Source organism: Gymnoscopelus microlampas, assembly GCF_963454915.1.
Source record: "Gymnoscopelus microlampas genome assembly, chromosome: 4".
NCBI classification, from domain to species: Eukaryota; Metazoa; Chordata; class Actinopteri; order Myctophiformes; family Myctophidae; genus Gymnoscopelus; species Gymnoscopelus microlampas.
In genome coordinates this window covers 12,171,939-12,190,661 of record NC_139941.1, presented here as the reverse complement: position 1 = coordinate 12,190,661, position 18,723 = coordinate 12,171,939, and the positions used below count along the sequence as shown (strand labels likewise).

Below are 18,723 nucleotides of genomic sequence, written 5' to 3'. Positions count from 1 at the left end.
GCTCTTGGGACCAGCTGTAATGTACTGTATAACGTAAGCTTTCCCGCTGGCTAGAGAAACCTTTCGCTTCACACGTCTCTGTGTGTGTAAGAAAGAGTTGTCTGTACAACTCATTGTCTAAAAGGCTTACAGGCGCATCTTTAAAAAAAATAGAATATTTTGTGGAAATGTACATGTGCATGTAAGGACTGTGTAGGGAATATGACACAAATTAATCCAAGAAAACATATAATTTTTCATATCAAATTTAAGAAAATTTCTAGATAGAGGTGGACTTTTCACAAGCTATATGCCGTAATTATAAAGACAACAACAACAAAAAGCCCTGAAATATTTCTCTTTGTGTCAGGAATCTAGAATATATGAAAGTTTCACTTTTTGAATTACATTGCAGAAAAAAATGAACTTTTCCACAATATATTTTTTTTGTAGATACGCCTGTATTCATAAAATGGGGCCACATTCACATGTGACATAACCCCATGAACCCTAGCATCCCTATTATGGGTATATCATAATAGGCAAACATTCAGCGTCAATAGCCAATCTACAAGCTCACAGCGCTTTGCCTTGCGGCACATTGTGGAGCTTGTAGATCGGCTAAGTTCGCCGAAGAGATTTGGTGTAGAGGGGGAAAAGGAGGGGACCAAGTGTAGAGCCCTGGGGGACCCTGGTCAACAATTTTTTTTTAGGGTTTTAAGTTGTTAAACTTAACCAGACTGACCAAAAAGCTATTCAGACAACACAAAACAAGAGGGACAGGCTTATGTGACTATCAAACCTGTTTTATGGTTGTAGTTCAAAACTAGATCTAACTTATTGTGTGGAAACTATTTTATGTGATCTAAGTTATAGCATAATATTATATACTGTCGGTACACTAGTATAGCAATGAAAGCCGATGAAAGGTGAAGCTGACAAGTGAATTGTCAGGATTTATGCACTGCAACGGTCGGGTCGCATGTCTTTTTAATTTAATTATCATTTTTTTGTATATATTTTCTTTTGAATTTGCATTATGCAGAAATGTTTTCTAATGAGAAATCTATAGCTCTTTGAGTGGAAAGGATCGAACTGTAGAAATTGTATTGAGGAACAATACTGTTAATATATGGGCAATACAAAGAGTGATGTATAAACTGCATATATTATTAATATGAAGAATTACTAGGGATATTGTTATGCCGTATACTGTATGAAGGTGAATAAATTCTTTATTTTTTTCTTTAATTGACTTGTTTGTCTTTGTCTTAGGGGTGCGGCAGATAATCGAGCTAATCGATTTAATGTATTATAAAAAAATATATATAGATAATTTAGTCAAATAATTGATTCGCAATCATTACCCATTTTAGGGATGGGTGAACTTTGACCTCTTTATTATAGATTATAAACTTCTCGTCGCTGTCGGGCAGAAACCAACTCCATTTTTCAACTTGTTTTTTAATCGGTGCTATTGAACACCCTTTACGTCTGTGTGTGTTTTTTCCAAATATTGAACCAATGAAAAGTATTAAAAAAGCGCTTCTAACTAAACCTCCTAACTCCAACTTTTGGAGTTGGGTGGTTTGTCCGCCATTGACTAGAATGACGACGTCAGACAGAATCAACACATTCATGTTCAAAAACCTCCTAACTCCACTTGAGCTGGATTTGAGTAAAGTGATGATAATATAAGGACACAATAAAGTATCTGACAATGTATAAAGTCAACATACTGACTTTGATGAGGCAGTATTGTGTTGTTCTAAAAACATGTTTTTTTTTTTTCATTTCCTGAAAAGTAAATATTTTGGACTAGTTTCTGCCCAACAGCAGAGATGTGTAAAATACATATAAGTATGTATTTTGCACAATTGCACAATTATCAAAATGACAAAACACAAGAAAGCCAGCGGCTTATTTCCATTGCGGTCCTTTGTATGTGTACATTATGTGTGTGTGTGTGTGTGTGTGTGTGTGTGTGTGTGTGTAATTGCACTCAAGTCCAAGCACTCATTGGTGTAAGAAAGCGTCTTTGTGGGGAAAGGTGTGGGTGTGCCTTCCGCACTGGGAGTTTGGGGGAGATGCCTATAAATTGCATTTTGCATTACAAACGAATGGTGCGTGGGCATGGCTCTTTGGACCTAATGTGCTGTATAAAGTAATATTTCCTGTCAGGCCGAAGAAACCTTCCGTTTCAGAAATAGTTGTTTAGACAACTCGTCGTGCTACATTTTAATTCCCCTGCCGCTAACCACTTAAACCCCAGCATCTGTATTGTGGGGAAAGCTTTCGCAGAAAATAGCAGATCGACAAGCTCACAACGTGTCGTGCTGCAAAGCATGTAGATCTGCTATTTTTGAAAGATTGTCACATTTTGAAAATAATAGTACTTAAGAGTACTTTTACTTTTGGTAAGTTTTTGATGCCAATACTTCTGCACTTTTACTCAAGTAACATTTTGAATACAGACCTTTTGCTTGTAAAGGAGCATTTCTATATTGTGGTAATGCTTACTTTGTCCACCATGGAAAAGGTGTAACTGGACTGACAACCCACACATTCTTTCATACATACAAACATTTTACATACATACAAACAACACATTACACAATCCAAACAATAAAAATAAAATAAAAGTTAATAAAAGAATCTAATCTGACAAAAAAAAAGAAAAAAGGTATGTTAATACAATGGCACATCATCATAGTTACTTGATCTCTGTTCCAGGTGTCCCTCCCACAACCCTAGTCTCTGTTAGAGTTCTTGTGGGTTATCCATTTGGTCCATTTGTCCTCCATTTGTGTTTCCTGAACTCAAGGAAACATATTTCCTCCATTTGTTCTTCCCATTGTCCTTGCGTTGGGAGTATCTACTTGGCCCCATTTCCTCGTGATGGCTTTCTTCCCTGCTGCCAATAAAATCTTAACCAACCCACACATTCTTGAGGGCCATGCATATTATCCATGCCAAACATCTAATTTTCCAATGGCCAAATGTCTTAGATCTATCTTTAATAATCATTAATGCATTAGATCCTGATTTGCGTATCATTTTGCGTAGTGTCATCTTTGGCCTAATTCAGCCTGGCCCCATGTGTCTTCTCACTGTCAAACTGACACGTTTCACCTAGAAGTCGGGGCCTTTCTGCATGTGTCTGATAAACGTTTTGCAGTAGACAGATTTCAGCCTGTCTGCAGCTGTGTGGTTACCAGTCGGCTCGAGGAATGTCATAATATTGTTAGTTAGAAGAAAATATCTGGAACCGTTCTTTTCCGACGCTTGTAAGATCTCTTCTCTGGAATAACCCCAACTACTATTATAATACGTTTCCTTCCTCCGTTTATTGATGTAATGAATTCACATCTGACCGATAGATATGGACCGGTATTTACTAGGGAAAAATAAAGCTGTCAGTCTTCCTCCTCAAAAGGGGAAGTCTATTCTAGGAGTGAACTGGAAGTGTATGTCTGTTACTCTCTAACAATGGAATGAGTCATATAGGGACAGAAAGGGTGTGGTGTCAATAGGCTATTATTTTGTTAATTTTACTGCATTGAAATGTACGATAGCCTAACCTGTCTGCTTCATATTCATGTTTATTTGCTATGCCGTAATGATTAATCCTTTGATAAAATTATACTTGCATCTAATTACGTTTCATCCTAAAATGGAATTCCTCCATTTATTAAAAAAGTTGGGTTTTGCGCATTAAGGATCTTAATGGTTACTCTAGCGTCTAGCTTGATTTATATAAATGCTCTCTTGAAAAACTGTTGTCTATAGCTTCACGGCGCTAAGAAAAAGTGTGAAACGCTCGTGAAGTCTCCATAGATTACATTGAAACTAGTTGAAGCTAGTCTTTTGCGGCAAGTCTCCAAAACACACCAGCACTCACTCAAAGATAAGAGCAGTCATTAATTGCAGTGATCTGTAAAGGGGCTTTAGTGGGGGTCACGTATTTTACTATTTACTATTGACACAGGGGAACTGTAAAAAGTAGACTGTGAGTTAGTCAGAGCAAATCTCATCACCTACTACCCTAAGACATTCCTTGAAACTTTTCAGGCATAGGAATAAGGCTACGAAATAGTGGGCTTATACCAGACCACCCATACAGAGGCAGTTAACACTGTTATATGAGCTTATTTATATGCAGAATACAGTACGAGCTGCAATATTGGAAATGGTCAGCTGCTATCCCATATATAGACATCAATCAACACTCTAATGTGCAGCCCTTTTGCTAGATGGAAAACAAATTACAATATGCAGCCATTTTTACATGATGATGCATACTATATAATTAAAAGTTATTGAATTTACTGAGTACAAATTTGAGAATCAGATTTTCAGTTGTACAAAAAACATTTCACCGTACAATACCTACCCCAAAGTTCACTTAAAGGGCCTATGACATGGCCCGAAAATATCATGTGTGATACTTGTATCATACATTACATTTGTGTGGGCATTAGCATTACATTCTAATATGACATTAGACTACTGTACCTCTAGTAGTAGTGTTCTTCCCATCTTATGTTTGGTGACATTGCTTGTATTGCATGAGCATAACTATTTTTATAGCTTGTATTATACAAAGCAACTATCACAAGTGAACACCTTTTGTTAGTTGCTTTGTGTAATACAAGCAATAAAAAAGAGACCCATTGATGATTTTCAGTTCCAAAACAGTACATAGAAGTGTGAAGCATTTCCTTTTGTTTGTGCAATAGGCTCCTTCTCAATGCCATTTGCAATGTTCTATGCCATACACTTAAAAAAACACACAACAGCCATGAAAGATTAAAGGCTTTAATATATGACCCTGCAGTATCTATATTTGTATAATGTCTGCAAAAACGGAAATCGAAACCACAACAACAAAAAGTTATAATACAAAAGAAAATGGGATAAATCATTTCAGATTTTGACACATGCTTTAACATTTAGTGACTATTCTCTCTCTCTCACACACACACACACACACACACACACACACACACACACACACACACACACACACACACACACACACACACACACACACACACACACACACACACACACACACACACACACACACTTCTGTTTCGTCTTTGCTTGTAAATTTGTCCTACTGTAAATCTAAATAGTCAAAGCCCATATAGCTAGAAATGGGCATTCAGCTTCCTTTCTCGGCTTTCGGGAGGTGTAGTTCTAGACTAAATAGCATTCGGAGATTGTGGAATAGCTTTCTGGCTATGTGAGACTACTGTATTAGTATCATGCAATTTCAATGGGCTGTTGCTTAACACCAGGGGGGAAAAAGCTAAGAACGTTGTTATTGCAGTGCCTATATGTCTTTCTTGGCTGGCTAATTGTGTTGCAACTGTACACCATTATCTCAATTCCTCTTTCCAGCAACACTTATCCTACTGCAAACATCAGGGATCTCCATAAAGGATAGATCAGGTACAGAGATCTCCATACAGTATGGACATTAAAGGGACACAGGCAGGCAGACAGGTACAACGCCAACTCTGATAGGTGTTGTTTCACTGTCCGTCTTCTCTTCGCTTAACGCATTTGCAATTTTTAAAACGAAAGAGCTCCACAGTGTCTTAAAGTCCTCGCCCATGAATGCATAGAGAAATGGATTCATGCAACTGTTTGCGCTCGCAAGAGTTGTTGATATGATCGTTCCAGCTGTAATGAATGTGTGTTGACTGTTGTTAATGTCTAGTAAAACAAAGATGTGGTAGGGAAGCCAACAGATGACAAATATAACTATCAGGGCCGTCATGACTTTTAATTGCTTAGTGATCCTGGCATTCTTGCAAAACTGTGATGTGTCTCTTCTCTTCCGTAGACTTACAATGATAATAGGATAACACACAGTGATGATTGCCAGTGGAACTACAAAGCCTAGAACGAAGCGAACAACAGGAATACTTACAGAGCTGTTGGGTAGAACCGCAAAATTGTTGTAGCATTTAATAACCTGCTTTTGGTCGTTAGAGGTAACGTCACGAACCACAAAGGAGGGAATGCTCAGCACCACAGAAAAGAGCCAGGCAACAGCAACTGCAACTGCTGCCCTTTTCACCGTACGACTGGCCCTATTCTTTCTGGCCCAATATACAAACACAATAGTCACACAACGGTCAACACTGATAATCATAATTAGGAAAATGCTGCTGAACATGTTGAGGAACATAACAAAGGAGGTGAACTTGCACATGAAAGGTCCAAAGAGCCAAGATCCTGTTGCTGTCATTGTGATGATGGTGAAAGGCAGTGTTGCACAGTAGATGAAGTCGGAGACCGCCAGGCTCAGGTGCCACGTCGTGATCATTGTCTTTTTCATCTTGAAGACAATAACCCAGATGACCAGGCCATTCCCCAAAACCCCTAGCAGGAAGATGATCACATTTATCACAGCCAGGGTGACATACCCTGCTTGGTTAATGGACAATGGTGAGGTTTTGTCAATGATGATGTACTGTATGGAGCTGCTGGTGACTCGTAGTCGTAGTCAAACTCTGCACTGGTAGGTGAAGGTGATGGCACAGATGTCATGGTGTACTCCTATAGAAAATGAAAGTTATTGATGTGTTAAAGTCAAGTTCATTTTTGTCATAACACAAGGAGCAATTTGTACATTTTGGGCAACATAAAAGAAAGGCTTTTTACCCAGTACTTTCCCACATGATATTTGCAGTAATATTATTAACAATACAGAGCATTAGACGGTACATAATAAAACAAATTCAGCATCCGGGGCATCAAATTGCAATGTAAATTTGCAATAGAAATGTATAGGACTCACAACTTACAGTGAATGTATTGTATACTGTAAGCACTGCAAGTAATACAGGTTACTAAATGGCTGCACCGGCATAAAGATAAAGAAAATGAAATGTAAATGAAAAGCACATGTGTGGGTGGTTGTGCATCCTGTGTAGATTTCCTGTCAATTTGTTGCTATTTATGGGATGTGTTCATTCACACATTTGCTGCATTTTGCAACACATCACAGTTTTGCAAAAAAGAGTGGATGAGATCGCAATTATTTGAGATAATCACAATCATTTTGCATAATCCTTTCCATTTTGAAAGCTCTTCATACATTTTCAAACATTTTCCAAAGAAAGTGGGAAATAGCAGATCTACAAGCTCACAACGCATCGCAATGTGATACGCTGTGAGTTTGTAGATCAGCTATTTCCACTATTTACCGCAATTTTTCAAATAATTTGAGAGTATGAAATGATTACATTACATGTTATTTCTTCATATCATTTTTGTTTGCAAAGCCTAAAGGCAAACAGAAATGTAATTGTAATTCATATGTTCCCATGTTCAAACCTCAAAACACAATTAAATCATTAATCACAATGCCTACTTGTTCATACTGTCACACAAAAGCAGCAAAAATAGCCGTGAGCTTGTAGATCAGCTATTTTTTTAATACAAAATTCAAAGTGAAAGTGAAAGGGGTGAAAGTGTGTCTGTGGGTTTTATAAATATTGAACAAATGAAAAGAATTAACAAGAGCTTGTGACTAAATACCTACATTTGATCCATTGGAACAACACAGGTTATTTCCCCCCCCATTTTCTACCTGTCAGTGATGATGTCTGCATGGCTGAGATAATGAGATTCCTCTCACTTCCCTTTTCTCTAATGGAGAAGTATTTTTCAAATTGTTTGAGGTTTATCAGAAAGTGTCTTTCCAAGTTCTCTTTATTCACATCCACTGCATAGTTGTGATACATGCAAAGCAGACTCCTGCAGTCCTGCACTCTATTGTAATTAAAACATTTTGTTGGAGAAATACTGGAGATTTCACTCACCTCACACAAGAGCTCCTGTTGAGAACAGATCTGGGCAATGAGTCAGAAGAGGATGTCACTGCTTTTATACTTAAAGAACCAAAAGTAAAAATAGCTACTAATGAGTAGGCTACTACTTTTTTTTATTTAAATCTCACAACGCGTCGCATTGCGGCACGTTGTGAGCAGTGCCAGCCCTGAGCAATTTGGTGCCCTATAGGCAGGATTTTACCTGCCGTAAGTAGATGAGCGTTTTTATTTTTTTATGGTAGCATCACCACCACCCTGACTAAGAATCAACCACGGGACCACTGTTGTGTTGGGTGGGGATATGGGCTAAGTTTACTGTTTTTGGTAACACTTGCTATTTATCCCATGTCTATAATGCATTATCAGCTTATAACACTGTATGATTATAGTTATGAGAACTAAAATATGCTTAACACTTTATAAGACTGTTTCTCAAACAATTGTCCATAGACACATGTCTTTAAATAATGACTGAGATAACTAAGGCAATCCGGTACACTTCCTCTTCTCCTCCCTTTTCTGTGGAAGTTCTTGACCTCCTACTTTCCAGTAACTGTGGTCAACATTGACGTGTCATCTTAGGTCACCAGGTCATTGAGTGAACTGTTTCTCATGACCATGTCCATATCTATCTCTTCTTGGCTATTAGTGGAGTCTCATGTTTCATGTCAATTTCTGGCTCGAACCTTGCCCTGTACATATTCTTCAGGTATGCCAGCATGAAAATACTACTGTCACAGAGATACGTAGTTATAAAAGGTAAAATACATTTAGCTTTTACTGTAAGCTCTGGGAATTCTACCTGACAACTCATCCAGAACTTCACAAGGGACTGTGAAGTTCTTCACTTTCCTACATTACTGAATACATGATCAGGGACCACATGCAATACCTCCACGGACCACCAGTGGTGCACGGACCACCAGTTGAAAACCCCTGATTTTCAAGAAGCCAGGCAGAGGTTCTAGTAAAAGTGGTGTATTGCTGCATGCGATACCAAATAGTACCATAAGGTGGTGTCTCCCTTTGTTTTAGTTTGTTACACTAGAGCAGTGGTCTTCAGAGACCTTTTTGACAGCACTATCGTCAGTGTTGTGTAAATTCATGTGTTTGTTTGATTTGTTTAGACATTTTCTATTAAAATGTTGATTCATGTAAATGTGTTTATTCAGACAGTTAACATTTTAAACCCTCAATATGAAGTCAACTTGACCTTGGTCTGCACTTTTTCCCTCTACACCAACTCTCCGAAAATAGCCAATCTGCGAGGCGTTGTGTAAAGACCTGGCATTGTATAGTCAATGTTAATGGTGGTGTAAGTGATATATTTTTTTGTGAAAAAAGAGATAGTCTATATTCTGATAGTACTCATTGCTATGCCATACACTTAAAAAAAACACACAACAGCCTTATATCTATTTGTATAATGTCTGCAAAAACAGCACCAGCAACCACAACAACAAAAAGCTAGAATACAAAAGAAAATGGGATAAATAATTTCAGTTTTTGACACATGCTTTAACATTTAGTGACTATTCTCTCACAGACCACCACTTAGGGACTAATGGGTGTACTGGACTCTGTATGTTATTGTCATACATTTCATTGTTGAGCCACTAGGTGGTGCATGTATGTTGTGTAATCCTTTGGCCTCTGTCACTGTGGTCAAATTGTGCCTAATTAAGCGGAATTAGGAACACCTGTATAGCTCAGTATGCTCAGATCTCCTCAGTTTACAAGTTGTGACTGCAGATAGTAGATCCACTCTGTGATTGCCATAGGATCATTGCTTGTAAGTTTGTGGATTCCTTTCTTTGTGAAAAATGGTTTTGTGTTGATATATGCTAACTTAGGCTACAGTGTTGTGCTTTATTAAACGTTGTAGCTTCCACCTGTTTGTTTATGGCATTAGCTGGTGTTGCATCACCCAGCATTATGTTCATTTGGGTTGTATTGTAGCTGCTCTCCTGTTATTTGGGGTTGTGCTTAAAGATATGTCATGTGTGTATCATTTTGCAGCACTGCTGAATGTATATAGTGCAGTATATATGACCAATCAATGTTTATTTCTCTTTATTGTAGTTTTACTGTGTGTGTCCAGCTACACTGTGAGTGGAGAGGAATAAATCCATCCCTCAGCGAGAAACAGTAAAAGGACTCCCAGTTATCTGTCTGCCTTGTTGAAAAAGGGGGAACTTTTTGACGAGGGCGGAATAGTAAAAAAGCAGACACAACGGTGATTGCAACTTCGGTGGGTCAGATAGCCTACTAAGCCTGCTCAACCACAGCCAACATGTCGGAAAAGCAGCTTGTGGTGAGATCAGAGTGCGGCTGCTCATCGCAAGCATCAAAACACTCCAGTAGATCATCAACTAGTCTGGCTGCAGTAGAAGCACGCGCCAAGGCTGAAGCGGCGCGCGCCAAAGCGGCCTTCGCACAAAGGGAGATTGATGTAAAAGTAAAGAAGGCTCAACTGCATGTAGAGGCAACACGGCTTGAGGCTACACTGGAGGCCATGCAGCAGGAGAAAGAGGCGGCAGCCGCCGAAGCCACTGTCTTTGAAGCAGCTGCGGCCATGGAAAACATCAACGGGCTGTCTGGGATGCCCGACGTCGATCAAGGCTCACCTCATAAACCTTACGAGAGAACTGAAAAGTATGTTCAGGAGCAGTATGCCTATGTGAACACCGAAGAGCCATCAGCATACACTGACGGTGCAGAGCCCGACGCTCAGGCTAAATTGGCTTCCTCAGCAACTGACAACCACAAGCCACCACTGGACCTTTCCCCAGACCAGAAACCTATTCATAGCCAAGGTGAGAGGCAGTTCTCCTCTCCACATAGCCCAACCCTTAACAAACCGTCTCCTACCTTGAGACAGCCACTGGTCCATTTCAGCCCTAAGAAAGAAAGTGAGAGGAACACACCACAGTCAACTGAGTTAAAGAGCTCACCCAGAGACAATACAGAGCATAATGACCAGTCACGTAGAGATGGACATCATGTGTCTGGTGAATCCCGTTCCGTCTCAGACTTGGCCAAGTTCCTAGCTCGCCGTGAACTAGTCACAGCTGGGCTCACAAAATTCAATGACAGTCCGGAGGATTACTGGGCTTGGAAATCTACATTCTCCAACGTCATTGAAGACCTTGATTTGAAACCCAGTGAGGAACTTGACCTGCTAATTAGGTGGCTTGGACCAGAATCTACTGAACATGCAAGGAGAATGAGGTCAGTCAACATCAGAGACCCTGCGGAGGCCCTCAATATGGTCTGGGAAAGGTTAGAGGAGTGCTACGGCTCTGCAGAGGCCATGGAGTCTGCTCTCTTTAACAAGCTGCAATGTTTCCCCCAGATCTCAAGCAGAGACCCTCAACGCCTGCGTGAGTTAGGCGACCTTCTCCTTGAAATTAACCAAGCCAAACAGGAAGGTCACTTAGGCGGCCTGAACTACCTAGATACTGCCCATGGCATCAGCCCTATTCTGGAGAAACTGCCCTTCAATCTCCAGGAGAAATGGATGGTGCATGGCACAAGATTTAAACAACAATATCACCTCAGCTTCCCACCTTTCTCAGTGTTCACCGGTTTCATTCGTGATGAAGCGAGGATGAGGAATGACCCGAGTTTCATTGCTACAACCTTTCGCACCATCCCACCTCAGAGAGACAAATTCTCACCGAAATCGTCAAGAATGGCCATAACAGTGCACAGAACAGAGGTGGACAACACTCAACAGAAGGATGAGGCCAAAGATTCGGACAACCCTAAGAAGCAGTGTCCTATTCATAAACAACCGCACCCTCTGCACAAGTGTAGAGGTTTCAGACTAAAGCCCCTGGAGGAACGAAAGGCCTTCCTTAAAGAGAACAGTATATGTTTCCGTTGCTGTGCCTCAACTTCACACCAAGCAAAGAACTGCAAGGCTGTCATTCAATGTTCTGAGTGTGACAGTGACAGGCACATTGCAGCCCTTCATGCTGGCCCAGCACCCTGGACAGTGAAGCCAACCTCTGAAGAGGATGGCGGGGAGGAAGAGGACTCTTCCTCCTCTTCTTAGTAGTGTATGTGATATCCTCACAGATACCAGGCGGGGAGTGTGCTGGACTCTGTATGTTATTGTCATACATTTCATTGTTGAGCCACTAGGTGGTGCATGTATGTTGTGTAATCCTTTGGCCTCTGTCACTGTGGTCAAATTGTGCCTAATTAAGGGGAATTAGGAACACCTGTATAGCTCAGTATGCTCAGAAGTTGTGACTGCAGATAGCAGATGTTTGACCTCCACTCTGTGATTGCCATAGGATCATTGCTTGTAAGTTTGTGGATTCCTTTCTTTGTGAAAAATGGTTTTGTGTTGATATATGCTAACTTAGGCTACAGTGTTGTGCTTTATTAAATATTGTAGCTTACACCTGTTTGTTTATGGCATTAGCTGGTGTTGCATCACCCAGCATTATGTTCATTTGGGTTGTATTGTAGCTGCTCTCCTGTTATTTGGGGTTGTGCTTAAAGATATGTCATGTGTGTATCATTTTGCAGCACTGCTGAATGTATATAGTGTAGTATATATGACCAATCAATGTTTATTTCTCTTTATTGTAGTTTTACTGTGTGTGTCCAGCTACACTGTGAGTGGAGAGGAATAAATCCATCGCTCAGCGAGAAACAGTAAAAGGACTCCCAGTTATCTGTCTGCCTAGTTGAAAAAGGGGGAGCTTTTTGACGAGGGCGGAATAATGGGTGTAACATTTGAATAATATTTTGCCATTAATGTAATCTGAAAAGGACCTGATGTTATGGTTATGCTTACAACAGTCTTGCGAGCCAGACTGTTGCCTCCCACAATTGTCAAATGCTTATACAGTATGAGACTATACACTATCATACAATTGCAATGCCTAACACTAGAAAAAAAAAAATCAGGAACTTTGTTATTGCACTATTGCAGTGCCTATGTCTTTCCTGGCTGACTAATTGTATTGCTACTGTACACCATTATCTCAATTCAATACTCTGTCTCAGCAGAGGATTTGGTAGATTAAGTAGTGTTAAGTAAGTGTGTCATTTATTGCATTATACTGTACTGTATGTCACTATAGAAAGGTGGTTACATCAGCACCTTTCAGACCTTCAAATTGGTGTCCAGCTTGACATGCAAATGCCATTGTGTATGTGCCAAATTACAATATTGTACACTGCACTGCACAAATGAAGACAGTAGTCCCACTAAACCATGTTACAATTGCATTAATCCTATTGTGATAAGGCTCATTGGTGAGAAATGTAAAACATCAATATATACAAATGCATTCTCTCTTCACTTGTCAATACAGACAACTACATTATCAGCCTCTTCAACAGTCAATGACTTTTCTTTCTTAGTTTCTTTTTCCTTTATTTATTCCAGGAAACCCATTGAGAGCAAGCTCTCTTTTTCAATGATGCCCTGATAACAGCATATCCTATAATACATTTCTAAACCCAAAACCCCCCAAAAAAACCTGCCAGTGTGTGGGACTAAACACAAAAACAACATATCAATGTCACTAACAAGACACGCCACAACGTGCAGAATTACTACGCGCAGTCTGTAGGCCACTTCATACTGCTCAGCACACATCTGCCCCCTCGCAGCATAATTAATTGCGGCCAACACAAACTCACAACATTACAGTCGGCCATGTTGTTCCTTAGCGTCATCACCGACCACCGCCCAACGAGACCCAAGTGAGGTCAGACAACACACTCCATATTTGGGCATAGCTCCATTGGGAACATCTCCTATTATGGCTTTATATATTATAGAGACCAACAAACACAAAGCACCGCGCAGCGGATAGGGGGGAGGGGCGCGCAGCGCCCCGACCCTCTAGTAGAATACAATACATACATAATGAAAAACAATAAACATTTGAATCACATTACAATGTCACAGATGCAAATAAACATAGTGTTTACATGAAGCAGGTGCAGTCACTATGAAGTGTGTCCTCGAGAAGCACCCTAAATGTCTCTATTGAGACCAATCGCACCAGTTTCAAAGAGTCCTGAAGTTTGTTCCATTAGTGTGGAGCATAATACATGAAAGCAGTCTTTCCTTGTTCACTGCTCTTACGTGGACTGGTATCTAATGTGTGTTTGTGAACGTCAAAAGCGAGGATAGGTATAAAGGACGTTTACCACACAAGGCCTTATAAATACATAAAATACAATGTTGCTCTCTACGAACTGCGAGAGATGGCCAACCCATTTTATCATATAAAATACAGTGATGGGTGAGATAATCATCGGCAGTAATAAAACGCAGGGCACTGTGGTAGACCGCTTCAAGAGGCTTCAGTGCGGAAAGTTAAGCATGCATATGCAGTACATCCCCATAGTCAAAAACAGACATTATTACAGATTGAATTATAGTTGTTCTGCTGGAAAAAGAAAAACAGGGCCTGTTTCTGTAGAGGAAACCAATTTGTCCTCTTAATTCTTCACGTGAACCTTAAATGAGAGCTTGGCATCTAGCCACATGCCTTATAAGAAGTGACCAGCTTGCCTTGTTCACCTTTAAGAGTGTAAATACCAGTAAAGGGATTTATATTTTAGTAAATACCATGCATTTTGTTTTGTTGGAGTTTAAAACAAACTTGAGGTTAATTAGAGCCCAATACCTCATTATGCCTTTATCCTACTACAAACATGAGGGATCTCCATATATGGGCATAGAAGAGACATGGACAGACAGATACAGAGATCTCCATATAGTATATGGACATTAAAGTGACACAGGCAGATACAGAGATCTCTAGTTATGGCATAAAATGGACACAGACAGACAGACAGACAGACAGACAGACGGGTACAACGGCAACTCTGACAACGGCATCCCATATGCATATAGGACATGCATTCCAAACTTTCATCATTCTCGACTTTGCATCGTTCCTGGTCTAGTGTTATATAAATACAGGGCAGAGAAACATTTACTTTTTATCAATATGAATATTAAGAATATCTCTCTAAAGCTGAGAAATAAGGATTCTCTAAGAGATGCCATTTGTTTTTGCTTTTTAGAAATCTTGAGATGTAGATGTTGTTTGACTGTACTTCTTCTCTTCACTTAACGCATTTGCGATTTTTAAAACGAAAGAGCTCCACAGTGTCTTCTTAATGTCCTCGCCCATGAATGCATAGAGAAATGGATTCATGCAACTGTTTGCGCTCGCAAGAGTCACTGATATGATCGTTCCAGTTGAAACGAATGTGTGTTCACTGTTGTTAATGTCTAGTAAAACAAAGATGTGGTAGGGAAGCCAACAGATGACAAATATAACTATCAGGGCCGTCATGACTTTGAATTGCTTAGAGATCATGGCCCCCTTGTTCCGTAGACTTACAATGATGATAGGATAACACACAGTGATGATTGCCAGTGGAACTACAAAGCCTAGAACGAAGCGAACAACAGGAATACTTACAGAGCTGTTGGGTAGAACCGCAAAATTGTTGTAGCATTTAATAACCTGCTCATGGTCGTTAGATGTAACGTTACGAACCACAAAGGAGGGAATGCTCAGCACCACAGAAAAGAGCCAGGCAACAACAACTACAACTGCTGCCTTTTTCACCGTACGACTGTTTTGGGCCCAAAATACAAACAGAACAGCCACACAACGGTCAACACTGATAATCACCATTAGGAAAATGCTGCTGAACATGTTGAGGAACATTACAAAGGAGGTGAACTTGCACATGAAAAGTCCAAAGAGCCAAGATCCTGTTGCTGTCATTGTGATGATGGTGAAAGGCAGCGTTGCACAGAAGATGAAGTCGGAGACAGCCAGGCTCAGGTACCACGTTGTGGTCATTGTCTTCTCTTTCATCTTGAAGACAATAACCCAGATGACCAGGCCATTCCCCAAAACCCCTAGAAGAAAGATGATCACATTTATCACAGCCAGGGTGACATACCCTGCTTGGTTAATGGACAATGGTGAGGTTTCGTTAATGATGTATGGATCCGGTAAATCATAGTCATAGTCAAACTCTGCACTGGTAGGTGAAGGTGATGGCACAGATGTCATGGTGTACTCCTATAGAAAAGGAAAGTTATTGATGTGTTAAAGTCAAGTTCATTTTTGTCATAACACAAGGAGCAATTTGTACATTTTGGGCAACAGAAAAGAAACGCTTTTTACCCAGTACTTTCCCACATGATATTTGCTTTAATATATTATGAACAATACCGAGCATTTATTAGACGCTACATAATATATATATTACGTGACAACCAGGAATAGTTTGGTGACCACAGGAGAGACTGTTGACAGCCGGAATGTAGACGGTATCCCGGGAGCAGTATGGGGTAGCGCCCCATGCTGTGTCTTCCGTGAGGAAGAAGCCCAACAAACCCGCGGTGAGGCCTTTAGGAGGGCCAATCCATTCCAGCGTACTGCAAGCGGAGCTATTACCATTAGACGGCCCAATCTAGTGGTATCGGCCCAAGGAACCATCACGCCAGAAGGAAATGTTTGGATCGGGGCGGTGCATCTGATCTGGCGCAGCGCTCAGGTCCTAGACCTGGTGAGACGAAGGAGGAGCCCGGCCAGGAGACAACCCACAGTGCCTAGTCCCTCCACGTGCCAGAGCCTCCCCGAGTCCCGGCAGAGTACTTCCGGAGAAGCGGACTGAGTGGCCCTGTCTTTCCCTATAGGACTGACCGTGGGTGCTACTGGGACGTAAGTTGGGGCTTGATCAACCCTGGCTGGGTCACCTGGGCGAGGGTGTATGTTGTATGTTGCGAGACCCGAAACACCCTATGACCCCAGGCTACAACACTGATGATGCGTCCCAGTTGCATCCATGTGATGTATTTATTTATTATATTATATATATATATTTTTTTATTCAGCATTTGGGGCATAAAATTGCATTGTAAGTCTGCAATAAAAATGTATAGGAATCACAACTTACAGAGAATATATTGTATACTGTAAGCACTGCAAGTAATACAGGCTACTGAATGGCTGCACCTGCACCTGTGGTTGTGTGGGTGGTTGTGCATTGTGGTCTGTGTAGATTTCCTGTTACTGTGTTGCTATTGCCAGGTGTTGCTATTGCCAGACAACTATACCACAATCTCCGAATGCTATATAGACCAGAAACATTTGAATGTATCGTATGACCGGAAACATTTGAAAATTGTGGGAGGCAACAGTCTGGCCACGCGAGACTACTATCCATGGAATGTACTCATACTGTACATTTGCTGCATTTTCACAGTTTTGCAAAAGAGTGGATGAGACCCTTGTGGACACAAAAGCATGGCAAAAATAGCTGTGAGCATGTAGATCAGCTATTTCTTAAAATCAAAAATCAAAAGTGAAAGTGAAAGTGAAAAAGGTGAAAGTGTGTCTGTGGGTTTTATAAATATTGAACAAATGAAAAGTATTAACAAGAGCTTGTGACTAAATACCTACGTTTGATCCATTGGAACAAAAACATATTTTTCTACGTGTCAGTGATGATGGCTGCATGGCTGAGATAATGAGATTTCTCTCACTTCCCTTTTCTCTAATGGAGGTATATATGAAGTATTTTTCAAATGGTTTGAGGTTTATCATAAAGTTCCCTTTATTCACCACCACTGCATAGTTGTGATACATGCAAAACAGACCCCTGCACTCTATTAATATACTTGCAATTAAAACACACATTGTTGGAGAAATACTGGAAATGTCACTCACCTCACACAAGAGCTCCTGTTGAGAACAGATCTGGGTAATGAGTCAGAAGAGGATGTCACTGCTTTATAGTTTTGTCAGGTGTGCTCCTGGTGCCAAGAGTGCAGAATCACATGACTTACAAGAAGCCAGGCAGAGGTTGTAGTAAAAGTGGTATTGCTGCATGCAAATTTTGTTACACTAGACTAGAGCAGGGGTCTTCAACGTTTTTCAAGGACCCCTTAGCAGAGAGAGAGAGATAAAGCAGGGACCGCCCACTACATATTGTTTAACATTATGTCGCAGATTAAACTTTTTCATTGATTTCATAGATAGCTTCAGAGACCTGTTTGACAGCACTATCATCAGTGTTGTATAAATTCATGTTTTTGTTTGATTTAATTGTTTAGACATTTTCTATTAAAATGTTGGATTCATTATTAATGTGTATATTAAGACAGTTAAAACCTTTTAAACCCTCAATATTAAATCAATTTGAGCTTTGTCTCTGTACTTGGTCTGCTCTTTTCCCCTCTACACCAATTCTCAGAAAATAGCCGATCGACAAGCTCACAACGCCTTGCAGCGTGAGGCGCTGTGAGCTTGTAGATCAGCTATTTTTCAGCTAATGTTCCCCATCACACAAAGATTTGGCGGACCCCCATAGGTACTCCGAGGACTCCCTAGGGGTCCCGGACCCCCTGTTGACATTTTTAATTCCAGACTTTTAACAGAGTACTTTTCCCACCACTGAACAATCTAGTATAAGCACAGAACAATTACTAAATGTTCAGACTAAATGCATACATGTCCAAAACTGTTAAAGAACCTGTGTTCCAATGGATCCAATTATCATTTAATAATAGAGATTCAATAGTGGAAGTAAAAGTGGTTAAGGTCATGTGTAACCAACAACTAAAAAAGAAAAGAAAACCCTATCTGCTATTTTGCTACTTTTGTGTGACACTATGATGAATTTTGGTTTAGGTTTCTCTCTCCTGATTTGATTAAATTGGTATCCCAACCAGAACATTTTATTCATTATATTTTCTGTTCACCAAATATACAGGAGAGATGGGGAGAGTCCTGTTACTGAACAAACACTCGATACTATAGCAATGATTACTATCAGAATATAGACTTTCTTTTCTTTCTTTTTTTCACAAACATATGTCACT

The 18,723-nt window shown here is 40.2% G+C and overlaps 2 protein-coding genes across 2 annotated transcripts; both read right to left on the bottom strand.

The window, feature by feature from the left end:
* Positions 1-3,408: 3,408 nt before the first annotated feature.
* LOC311043952 (chemerin-like receptor 1) lies at positions 3,409-6,543 on the bottom strand (the record flags this gene model as incomplete). The annotated part of the gene is made up of 3 exons (XM_084055375.1): positions 3,409-3,462; positions 5,504-6,375; positions 6,468-6,543. The coding sequence occupies 3 exons, from the start codon at positions 6,541-6,543 to the stop codon at positions 3,409-3,411; spliced, it is 1,002 nt and encodes a 333-aa protein (XP_083911501.1).
* Positions 6,544-13,590: 7,047 nt separating this feature from the next.
* On the bottom strand, positions 13,591-16,852 carry LOC311043637 (chemerin-like receptor 1). The gene is made up of 2 exons (XM_084054945.1): positions 16,797-16,852; positions 13,591-15,916 (listed from the first exon to the last, which is right to left on the bottom strand). Exon 2 carries the CDS (start codon positions 15,905-15,907, stop codon positions 14,894-14,896), a length of 1,014 nt encoding a protein of 337 aa, XP_083911071.1. The 5' UTR covers positions 15,908-15,916; positions 16,797-16,852; the 3' UTR covers positions 13,591-14,893.
* Between the last annotated feature and the right edge of the window lie 1,871 nt (positions 16,853-18,723).